The 12,708-nt window shown below is 33.9% G+C and overlaps 1 protein-coding gene across 2 annotated transcripts in view; it reads left to right on the forward strand.

Annotated features, from left to right (window-relative positions):
* Nucleotides 1-12,439, forward strand: part of HLTF (helicase like transcription factor) — a 63,801-nt gene extending 51,362 nt beyond the window's left edge. For both annotated transcript variants that reach the window (XM_043474058.1, XM_043474059.1), the window contains exons 21-25: nt 3,970-4,095; nt 4,408-4,520; nt 4,865-5,045; nt 8,020-8,100; nt 10,175-12,439. In XM_043474058.1, the coding sequence (XP_043329993.1) occupies nt 3,970-4,095; nt 4,408-4,520; nt 4,865-5,045; nt 8,020-8,100; nt 10,175-10,327 (654 nt within the window). In that variant the 3' untranslated portion in view covers nt 10,328-12,439. The remainder of the gene's footprint in view (nt 1-3,969; nt 4,096-4,407; nt 4,521-4,864; nt 5,046-8,019; nt 8,101-10,174) is intronic.
* Nucleotides 12,440-12,708: the final 269 nt, after the last annotated feature.

Genomic DNA, 12,708 nt, shown 5'->3' on the forward strand with positions numbered 1-12,708 from the left:
TGCTTATCTGTAAAGCTTTTGAGTTCCCCTTCATATCTGAATGAGATCCTTGCTGGAAAAATTAAGGCAGAAATAAATGCAATAGCAACTAAAGAGACCATAGCAAAAATCAACAAAGCTAAAAGCTGGTTTTTTGAAAAAATAAACAAAATTGACAAACCATTAGCAAGACTCATTAAGAAACAAAGAGAGAAGAACCAAATTAAACAAAATTAGAAATGAAAATGGAGAGATCACAACAGACAACACTGAAATACAAAGGATCATAAGAGACTACTACCAGCAGCTCTATGCCAATAAAATGGACAACTTGGATGAAATGGACAAATTCTTAGAAAAAGTATAACTTTCCAAAACTGAACCAGGAAGAAATAGAAGATCTTAACAGACCCATCACAAGCAAGGAAATTGAAACTGTCATCAAAAATCTTCCAGCAAACAAAAGCCCAGGACCAGATGGCTTCACAGCTGAATTCTACCAAAAATTTAGAGAGGAGCTAACACCTATCTTACTCAAACTCTTCCAGAAAAATTGCAGATGAAGGTAAGCTTCCAAACTCATTCTATGAGGCCACCATCACCCTAATTCCAAAACCAGACAAAGATGCCACAAAAAAAGAAAACTACAGGCCAATATCACTGATGAACATAGATGCAAAAATCCTTAACAAAATTCTAGCAAACAGAATCCAACAACATATTAAAAAAATCATACACCACGACTAAGTGGGCTTTATCCCAGGAATGCAAGGATTCTTCAATATCCGCAAATCAATCAATGTAATACACCACATTAACAAATTGAAAGATAAAAACCATATGATTATCTCAATAGATGCAGAGAAAGCCTTTGACAAAATTCAACACTCATTTATGATTAAAACTCTCCAAAAAGCAGGAATAGAAGGAACATACCTCAACATAATAAAAGCTATCTATGACAAACCCACAGCAAGCATCACCCTCAATGGTGAAAAATTGAAAGCATTTCCCCTGAAATCAGGAACAAGACAAGGGTGCCCACTCTCACCACTACTATTCAACATAGTGTTGGAAGTTTTGGCCACAGCAATCAGAGCAGAAAAAGAAGTAAAAGGAATCCAGATAGGAAAAGAAGAAGTGAAACTCTCACTGTTTGCAGATGACATGATCCTCTACATAGAAAACCCTAAAGACTCTTCCAGAAAATTACTAGAGCTAATCAATGAATATAGTAAAGTTGCAGGATATAAAATTAACACACAGAAATCCCTTGCATTCCTATATACTAACAATGAGAAAACAGAAAGAGAAATTAAGGAAACAATACCATTCACCATTGCAACAAAAAGAAATAAAATACTTAGGATATATCTAACCTAAAGAAACAAAAAGCCCTAATATATAGAAAACTATAAAACACTGATGAAGAAATCACAAAAGAGGACACAAAACAGAATGGAGAAACATACCGTGTTCATGGATTGGAAGAATCAATAATTGTCCAAAAATGGCTTTCACCCAAAGCATCTATAGATTCAATTGCAATCCCTATCAAGCTACCAACGGTATTTTTTCCACAGAACTAGACCAAAGAAAATTTCAACAATTTGTATGGAAATACAAAAAAACGCTCGAATAGCCAAGTAATCCTTGAAAAAAGAAGAATGGAACTGGAGGAATCAACCTTGCCTGACTTCAGACTCTACTAAAGCCCACAGTCATCAAAGACAGTGTGGTACTGGCAACATAAGACAAATATAAGACCAATGGAACAGAATAGAAAGCCCAGAGATAAATCCACGAACCTATGGACACCTTATCTTTGACAAAGGAGGCAAGAATATAAATGGAAAAAAGACACCTCTTTAACAAGTGGTGCTGGGAAAACTGGTCAACCACTTGTAAAAGAATGAAACTAGAACACTTTCTAACACCGTACACAAAAATAAACTCAAAATGGATTAAAGATCTAAATGTAAGACCAGAAACTATAAAACTCCTAGAGGAGAACATAGGCAAAACACTCTCCGACATAAATCACAGCAAGATCCTCTATGACCCACCTCCCAGAATATTGGAAATAAAAGCAAAACTAAACAAATGGGACCTAATGAAACTTAAAAGCTTTTGCACTACAAAGGAAACTATAAGTAAGGTGAAAAGACAGCCCTCAGATTGGGAGAAAATAATAGCAAATGAAGAAACAGACAAAGGATTAATCTCAAAAATATACAAGCAACTCCTGCAGCTCAATTCCAGAAAAATAAATGACCCGATCAAAAAATGGGCCAAAGAACTAAACAGACATTTCTCCAAAGAAGACATACAGATGGCTAACAAACACATGAAAAGATGCTCAACATCACTCATTATTAGAGAAATGCAAATCAAAACCACAATGAGGTACCATTACACACCAATCAGGATGGCTGCTATCCAAAAGTCTACAAGCAATAAATGCTGGAGAGGGTGTGGAGAAAAGGGAACCCTCTTACACTGTTGGTGGGAATGCAAACTAGTACAGCCACTATGGAAAACAGTGTGGAGATTCCTTAAAAAACTGGAAATAGAACTGCCATATGACCCAGCAATCCCACTTCTGGGCATACACACTGAGGAAACCAGATCTGAAAGAGACACGTGCACCCCAATGTTCATCGCAGCACTGTTTATAATAGCCAGGACATGGAAGCAACCTAGATGCCCATCAGCAGATGAATGGATAAGGAAGCTGTGGTACATATACACCATGGAATATTACTCAGCCATTAAAAAGAATTCATTTGGACCAGTCCTAATGAGATGGATGAAACTGGAGCCCCTTATACAGAGTGAAGTAAGCCAGAAAGATAAAGAACATTACAGCATACTAACACATATATATGGAATTTAGAAAGATGGTAACGATAACCCTATATGCAAAACAGAAAAAGAGACACAGAAATACAGAACAGACTTTTGAACTCTGTGGGAGAAGGTGAGGGTGGGATGTTTTGAAAGAACAGCATGTATATTATCTATGGTGAAGCCAGATTTCACCCAGCCAGGTGGGATGCATGAGACAAGTGCTCGGGCCTGGTGCACTGGGAAGCCCCAGAGGAATCGGGTGGAGAGGGAGGTGGGAGGGGGGATCGGGATGGGGAATAAGTGTAAATCTATGGCTGATTCATATCAATGTATGACAAAACCCACTGAAATGTTGTGAAGCAATTAGCCTCCAACTAATAAAAAAATTAAAAAAAAAAAAAAATTCAGTGGTATTGTGTGCTTAAAGCACATCTCAATTTGTCTTTGCCATATTTCAACAGCTTAGTTGCCTTGCCATGGCTATTGGGATGTTATATCTAGGTAGGTCTAAATTTATGTGAAGTGGAATAATCCTTTAAGCAGTCCTTTTAAGGTATAATTTTTTAAAACATTTTTATGGAGAGGTAATATACATATAGGGGGAAATGCATGTCTTGATAGTGCATAGTTTCAGAATCTTTTTTATTGCAATGGTATTTGGTATGTAGTTATTTTAGAGATAATCTTATTAGTATGCCTTGGTATAAAATTGACACAACAGACAACTGCTTTGAATGAACCTGCTAGGACTTAACACATCTGAACTACTTTATAAGCTATTAAGAAGGAATTGTTTTTCTTCTAAAGAATAGTTTCAATTAGTATGCTGTATTTTAATTAGCTCAAGAAACTGTTATTCATAGTTTCTTTATTTGTCTGAAAATAATGTTTATTGTCTCAAGCCCTTGCTGTTAGTCAGGATTACCTCCTTTTGCTCTCTTACCAATCCCGCTTCCCACGTTAGGACATTACATCTGCCTGGAGTTCAGCGTGTGCAGATTTCTCTCAGTGGATGAATCTGACAAGAGGTTTGATGAAGTGCTGACCGTTGGGGATGTTTACTTGCCTTCTGACCTTTCGGGCGAGCTCACATTTCTGCTCCTTTGTTTAGTGCCACTGTGCTTTGTTCTTCTTGTGTAGCCGCACGCTAAATGCCCTCTCTGCAGAAATGACATACATGGAGACAGCTTAATAGAGTGTCCTCCAGAAGAGCTGGCATGCGACACTGAGAAAAAGTCCAATATCGAATGGACATCCAGTTCGAAGGTAAATATACATGTGCAGATATTTGAATATTTGTTTTATGTTTATATAAAGAAATAATCATATTTAAAAATAATAATTCTGCTTTTAATCTTGTCATTTGAGTATTACACTTTGTTGGTTACTGGCTTTTTGTTTATATCTAGCGCTGAATTTAAGGGGAGAGAAAAAGGGTTCAGATTATCAAAAAAGTGATAGTCTCAATTTTCTAAAAAAATTAGTGGTTTTTACATTTCCATTTTGAGGAGGTAATATGTCAGAACTTTTCTCTTCCCATTCAAAATGGAACCTAATGGCTGTCCTGATTTTTTTCAGATTAATGCTCTGATGCATGCATTGATTGATTTAAGAAAGAAGAACCCCAACATAAAAAGTTTAGTTGTTTCTCAGTTTACAACATTTCTGTCTTTAATAGAAACACCCCTCAGGTAAGTTCAACAGTGTTTTTCACTTTGAGCAAAAGGATTTTATATAAATGTTTTAATTTGAATAGCAAAAAAGCCATTATTTATGTTTTAGCAGTTTTATTCATTTCATCTATCTAAAATAACAGTAACAATAGAGAATATTCCTGAGAACTTAGAATTTTAAAGTTTAAGTCCTGAATTTATAGGAAAAAACATTGACTGTAGAGCCTGACATATTAGTAGATGATTAGTACATATTTGTCAGAAGAAATGAATGAAAGCATTAGTTTAATGAAAAGATTACAATTACTTAACATGTTTTTATAGTGTAGTAACTTACTTGTCTCTTTTGTCCCCTCCATTAGAGCCTCTGGATTTGTATTTACTCGTTTGGATGGTTCCATGGCCCAAAAAAAAAGAGTTGAATCAATTCAGTGTTTTCAAAACACTGAAGCAGGGTCTCCAACTATAATGCTTCTATCCTTAAAAGCAGGTGGAGTTGGCTTGAATCTTTCTGCAGCTTCTCGAGTTTTTTTAATGGATCCAGTAAGTAGTTTTATAGAGTTTTTGATCTGTTATTACTTCTTTACCAAATAGTTTTTTGTTTATTTTTTAAAAATACTTTTATAGTTGTAACTGATTGTGAAGTGCTTAGGCAAACTTTAGAGGTAGATAACAACTTAGGAAATGTGTTTTGAGGGCTTTCTCTTTAAGTGCTTTACATATATCACCTGAAATTCTCACCACATCTCTGTGCGTAGATCTTGTTACTTACCCCCGTTTTACAGGCGAGGAGACCGAGATGTGAAGTAACTTGGCCTGTCGCACAGCTAGTGATCCACAAACCAGGATCTGAGTCCATGCTCAGAAGTGTCGTGCTGTGCCGTGCTGCCGCTCTTCTATGTGCAGAATACGTTTCTCTTCTTTCTAATGCTTTAGGGAAGTGTTCTCATTGACTTGGCCATGAATAATGAGGTCCTGTTTTGTATCAGGGAACCTTGCAGACGTGGACTCTAGCTATAAACAGAATGGACAAAGTCGCCACCATCATGGTACTGACAGTCTGAAGCTTTACTGTGTGTACGAATTAAGAAATACAGCCTGACCTCTGTCCTCAAATTTAGGAGTTCCTAGATGAGACCCGGGAAACTGCATTTTTATATAGGTGCAGGTGGTCCAGCATCACAGTTTAGAAGCAGATAACATTAGTGGAATGTTTTGGATAAATTTTAATGCCCGATAAAGTGCAGTCACTGTGTGTGGAACAGGCCTAGGGGCAGAGTGGTAGCTAAAACCCACTCTGAGCTTGACCCGTCACACTGCGTGGCGTAGAGTTGCATCCCCACAGGAGCACTTTTTCTTGATTGTACCAAGGGCTTTTTTGGACTGGAAACCCTCTGAACTAATTCAGTTTCTAATTTGTATTGTGCTCTATTTTGGCTAGAGGAAACCCTATTCTATTTCTGTGCAACCACAGACTTAATTAAGGTTTGTGGTTTTACCTTGCTGCCTGAAACTCAGAAAATTCATAACATAAAGAAATTTTACTAAGTTACAAATTTTGAATTATTCTGGATAAGACAGTCTAGTTGAAGCATATACCTGTTACCAAGGTTTTTTTTCCTCACCCAAGCGTAACCTTTCCAGTAATATCACAGCCATAAGTCACACTCAGCCGTTCATGGCTTTCATGTTAATGCCTGGGGATGGCAGTGTCTACTGTATTTTCTTGCCTTAGTTCTGTGGATGAAGTTTTAAATCTCTGCTGGAGTTCTGGTATTATGGTTATTATAAAAACTGTGCATGGTAACTACAGATAATAATTCTAGAAACTGATTTTTGAAACAGATTCCCAAATTATTTTTTCTTTGGTTATAATCTTAGTACTTGATAAGAAAGAGGTTGTTAATACCAAATACAGTAATTTAATTAGTATTATAAAGTTGACCAGACACTAAACTCTTTGAACAGTTATACTTTTAGAAAACTTACAGAATGTTTAGTAGTTTTATAGTAAGTTGATTGTTTTTCATTGAACATTTTAAGTTTTCAGATATTGTTTCTAACTTTAAAACAAAAGCCAGATCCCCCAAAAATAAGATTCCACAAAAAAAAAAAAAAATTGCTCATGATAATCTTTTACCTCTTTATGGAGTATTATATAAAAGATAAGATAAATTTTGATATTTCATTATGAGCTTTTGATAAAGTTAATTGTTTCCTTCATCACTGCCTATGAGAATGAGAGCTATCAGTTTTCTATTACCATGAAATAAATTTTATTACACATCTTAGTCATACTTGATATATACTGCCATCTCACCATGAGGTTCCTAGACAAAATAGAGATAGCAGAAAGGAACATTTTATCTGTGCTCTTAGTATAATGGTTTCAAAGTGTGTCCAGTTGCAAACTACAAAATATTCACAGAATGTGACTGTCAGTTTTAGAAAATCATAAGCTACGTAAGTCCTTCAAATCTAACTTCTATACCAAAAAACAATCCCAAAATGAAATTATAGCAAGTTAATAGTTAAAAAAATCTCCTTTTCTCTAGATCTCAAGGGAACTTTAAAAAGAAGAAAATAACTTCTTAAGTATAAATTGTACTGTGAACTTGTCATCTACTTATTCATTTATGATTTTGTTTCTATTTTCCATTGGTACTTTGTTGTATAAATTTTCCTTTTCTCCAAAACACCCTATTTTCAGCTTTAAGAATCATTCCGTAGTTTAGTTTAAATTTTAATGACCCCCACCCTGACAATTCATGATATTATTTCAAAACCACTTGACTCCTGTCTTCTGGACTGAAAAGCTCTATATCCTTCTTGCTTATTCTTCCCATTTCAGTGCTTCATTGTTTTATTCTCTACCATAAGAGAGTCCCTGTGATAATGCTTATGTTGATTAGCTAATGCTACTTTCTTAGATCAGTTTTGAAGTCAAACTGATTTCAAGTATATTGCAAAGTCTTAAATAATTTTTAGGACTTTTGACTACTGAAATCTTTTTTTGTGCTTTTACATAATGAATGGAGGAAAATGAAAGAAAAAGAACCAAAGACCAGCAGAAAGGGAGAAAACTTTTTCATTAAATGGACTCACCTACCTTTTCTGATGTAAATTATTTCAGAGAGTGTATAAGCTTCCTCTGTTAAGCAAATATAGTTTGACTTGAAAGTGGGTTGAGAAGATACTGAAAAGATATTATTTGACTGTTGAGCAATCATTTATACTGTGTGATTTCTATTTTTCAGACCCTCAATTAGATACTGGAGGCAGGGGAGTGAAATGACAGGGGAGAGGACACCTGCTTATCACAGTAGTGATTGGGGAAGGCGGTCAGGGGGTTGTGTGGATTGTTCTGTCCCCAGAACACTTATTAATATGTCATTATCTGAATTCATTCAGAAAGATTTCAGTCAGTAAAAGGTGAATGAATAATACTGCAACAAAAGGACTTGTATAGAACACATACAGATAAGGGTGGTAATGAAGCAATTCATGTTCTTACTAGGCCTGGAATCCAGCTGCTGAAGATCAGTGCTTTGACAGATGCCATAGACTTGGCCAGAAGCAAGAAGTTATTATCACAAAAGTGAGTTTTTAAGATACCTACTTTAAAATTAGGTTGTAAGATTTTAAAAACTATATAAATAGTGCGTGAATTTATTGTTATAAAAAATTGAAATAGAATTATGCAGAGCAGACTAATGAGGGTCATCTTTATTGTTAATTTTTTTTTATGTGAATTGCTTGCTTATATCTTTTGCCAGGTTTTCATAAAGAACAGATATAGTTTTGTAGTATAAAGGACTTTATAAATTCTGATTTTAAATGTTTTGTTATGTGTGTTGAAAATTTTTTATCCCAGGCTCTTGTTTATCTTTGAACTTTGTGTTTTTTTGTCATGAAAGTTTAGAAATATTTATGATTTAAAATACGTCAGCCATTTCCCCTGTATCTCCTGGGTTTTTGAGTCTTGCTTAGAACAGAAGACTTTTATCTTCAAATTTAAAAATGACTCTTCTGTAAGTTATGTAAACCTGAGGGGTGCTGTACTTAGTCACTCAGTTCTGTCTGACTCTTTGCGGACCCATGGACTGTAGTCCGCCAGCTGCCTCTGTCCATGGGGCTCTTCCAGGCAAGAATGCTGGAGTGGGTTGCCATGCCCTCCTCCAGGGGATCTCGCCAGCCCAGGGATCGAACCCAGGTCTCCTGCATTGCAGGTGGATTCTTTACCATCTGATCCACCACTGGAAGTAGTGTTTTATAAAAATAGCAGTAAAAATTGTCATATTCAAAATTTGGAAAATGTTACCCCCCAAATGTCCTATAGTTCTTTTTTTTTTTTTTCTCTCTTTTTTTTAAAAGACCCTGATACTGGGATCTCCTGTAGTTCTGATTCTTTTGAAATATTTTACTTTTTGTTTATGATTCATGCTATGGATCTAACTATTGTTTTCAAATGAAGAATCATTTGTTACATTACCATTTTTAAGTCCATCTTTTTTTTTCCTACCAGTTTGAAATGTCACCTTTTCATAAACTAATTCATATATATTACATGGGTCTCTTTCTGGACTCCATTCCATTTCAGTGATCTCTTTTCCTGTTCCCAGGACAATATTACTTTAATAATTTCTATGGTTTTATACAGTATGCCTTGATATCTAATAGAGCATAGTGCTCTCCTTACCCTTCTTTTTGAAAATTGTGTTGGTTTTTATTATTTAGTCATGAATTGAACTTTGGATTTGGATTACCAAATCCCATTTAAGAAATCTTGTTTGGGATTTACTGAATTTATGATTAATTTGAAAATTGTATTCTTTATAAATACGGAGTGTTCCCATATAAGAACTTAGTATCCCTCTCCATTTATTTAGGTCTTTTATGTATTTCAGCAACATTTTATAACACAATTTGTTATTACAGTAACTGGGACCTCTTGTACAGTGTTAAATAGTAGTAATGATAGTAACCATTCTTGACTTGTTCCTATCTTTGTTGGAAATACTTTTATTGTTTTACATTAAGTATGGTGTTTTTGGTAAGTTTCTAGTAGATGTCCTTAATAAGATTGAGGACATTTATTTCTAGGTTAATGAGGATTCTTTTTAAAATCAAAGTTTTTAATCAGGAATAAATGTTTAACTTTATCAAATTCTTCTTTGGCATTTATTGAGATGATCACATTTTTCTCTTTTAATTTTCTGAATTATATCAGATGAAGGCATATTCTTTCTGGGAAAATCTTATTTGGCTTTTTAAATGTGCTGAATTTAATTTGCTAATATTCCAGTTACAGCATTGTCCATAAAGTTTGCTTTTTTTATATGTTGCTCTTATCTGATGATGGAGTTATAACATGTCCTTACAGCTATATTCTCTATACAGGAGAAATATACGGAGTAATAAGGAAAAATGACGTTCATCTCTAGCTATCATATCATATTCTAATATTCCCACTGTATATTGAAAAAAAAGGGAGAGTGAAACAGTTTCTAATAGATTATTATTGATCATTTTTGACAGCTACATAATTTTATAAGAAAGCAGATTCCTTTAGAGCATTATTTTTATTAGGTCTCATTTTTTTAATTAAAGAATTTTAAGTATTGTGACCTAAAAATTACCTAACCAATTTAACTTTGTTTTTCTTTTTACAGTTCATTGTGAAGGATTCTGTTGAAGAAAACATGCTGAAAATACAAAACACGAAGAGAGAACTTGCAGCTGGAGCCTTTGGAACTAAGAAAACAAATGCTAGTGAAATGAAACAAGCTAAAATCAATGAAATCAGAACTTTAATTGATTTATAAATTTGTGGAATTTGGTAAGGTCAGTTTAATCAGATACATACACAAGTTTTAGAAATGAGAAAAATGCAGTTCTAGAAATGATATCTAGAGTATGTCTTCTAAAAGGGGCATATTTTATATTAGTGAAGAGGTATTACTAATCGCCTTCTATATATGAACCTATTTTTAATGATATTTCAAATAGCAATAAGTTCTGTTATATGCTGTGGCCTAAAATAATTTTTTTGGGAGAAAAAGTTGCTTTTATTCAGCTTTTCATACTATCTATGCTGAGTATTTTCATATATCTCCCAAGTACTCAGCTTTTTCATATTTCCAAAAAGGTTAAACCTTTTATACTTTTGACCAAATAGAGAGTTATTTTCTATGTTGACACATTTGGTTAGTCACCAAAGCCTCCCATTTGTGATGCTGTGGATTCACAATCCTTTAAACGATTAATATGTACACAGACTATACAAGAGATTGATATTATTGGACCTTTGAAAACCGTGTATGCATTCCAGAACATTAAATGAGAGACCAAAGTCCAGGTTAGCAAGTTACTTGGCTTTTGTTTGGTTTTGTTCATATATGTGTGTGTGTTTTGGTTTCTTTGTTTAGTTTTTTCCACAGTATCATTGAGATAAAATTCAAATAAGTGACTTACAATTTTATGTTCATGAAAAAAACTAGGGTTTGTGTTAGAGCACTATTTTCTCCATTTAGTCAGGTGGTACTATTCTTTTAATTTAAATGTAACTTGATGTGTTAGTGTGTAAATACAGTCTGTGGGGATGAGAAGGAACCAGTTCTGCCCAATTTGATTTGACTATTTAAATTATGGAATTGCTGAATAGATATTTCTATATATAGATAATATTATTTATGTGCTTTTAAAAAAACTTTATAAATTTTTATAATTCAGAAGACTACTATATGTGAGAGGCATGCTATCTGGATGGAAGTTGGGCTGGATGACCTCCAAAACTATTTCAACTTTTAAAGACATCTTAATCCCTAAATGGAGAATTTTCTTTGATATTATGTTTAGAACCAGAATTTGATTTTGGAACTTGAGTAATTCATCCTTACATCTACATATAGAATCAGTCATCATTTTCCTACTTTTTTGTTAACAATCAAACAGTAGCTGCCACAGAATTCTTGATGACTCTTTTAGTCACATTTAAAACAAACTATAATTTTATCAATCAGGTTAGGTAGTAAATGGTGTTTTTTCCTTAAGGGAAACTTTATTTTTAATCCAAGGAAGGAAGAATTGATCACTATAACAGGAGAAGCTTCATTTTTGATGACACAAATTTAAGAACACCTTCTGTTTTACTTGGAGTGTTGAAAGTGACTTGACTGAAGAGATTGGAGGCAGGGTTGTATTCTAGGGCACACATCTTAGATTTAACACATACTTTATCACCAGCTAAATCCTCCCCTTCTCTGAGCCCTATCCTTTGCTCCAAGGGAACAGTGGATTAGATAGCAAGAACCTTCCCAGGCCTTTTTCTCTTCAGCAGCAGGTGATGAAAAGGACCAATAGACCTTGCTGCGATGATGAGAATGGAATTATAACTTGAGGTTGGTCCACTAGCATAAGGAGCGATAGAGAAGTTCTTTACTTTGTAGGACTAGTACAAAAAATCAAGTTGATCAGGATCTCATAAAACCTGATATGTGGGTTCTCAATATACCAATACTCTTGTGAGATTAAGTATAAAAAGAGTTCCCAGCAAAAAACGCACTCTACTCTCCTTGCTTACAAAGGCAAAACCTTACAAACTCACTGTAAAGTGAAGACTGCTTGCTTCTTTACCCAAACATTTATAGACTTGTGTTTTTAAACACATTCATAATGATAAATGTGGCAGGTCATTTAAAAAATACCTTTTTGGTTTTGTACAGTTCCATTAAGTAGTATTAAATAAAAAACAAATTCATCCTATGAAAATATATAAACTACTGGAATGAAAAGTTCACATTATGTTTATGCTGTTAACTCTGTTTCATTATTATGTAGAGTAATAGCTTTAGAAATATCTTGAAAATACTGTTTCCACTTGTGGTTCAAACTGGATTTTGTTTTAAATTTAAAATTAATAAAAGTTTAAAAAATTATTACTTTCTCAGTGCCATATTTTAATGAGTACTTTTTCTTTAAAGAATAATCTTTATAAATCTATTATTTCTGTTAAGATGTCTATTTTATATAATTATTTTTTACTGACAGTATATAAAAAGTACTACAAGTAGCTGAGAAAAATTGACTCATATTCCTACCCTTTTTTAATTTTACTAAATTTCAGTTTAACTGACTTTCTTGTTTAGAACTCAGTGTATATATTCTAAAATTTTAAGTATCTTTATCTTAAACATTGGTTTCAGTT

This window comes from Cervus canadensis, chromosome 7 (assembly GCF_019320065.1).
Source record: "Cervus canadensis isolate Bull #8, Minnesota chromosome 7, ASM1932006v1, whole genome shotgun sequence".
Classification (NCBI taxonomy): domain Eukaryota; kingdom Metazoa; phylum Chordata; class Mammalia; order Artiodactyla; family Cervidae; genus Cervus; species Cervus canadensis.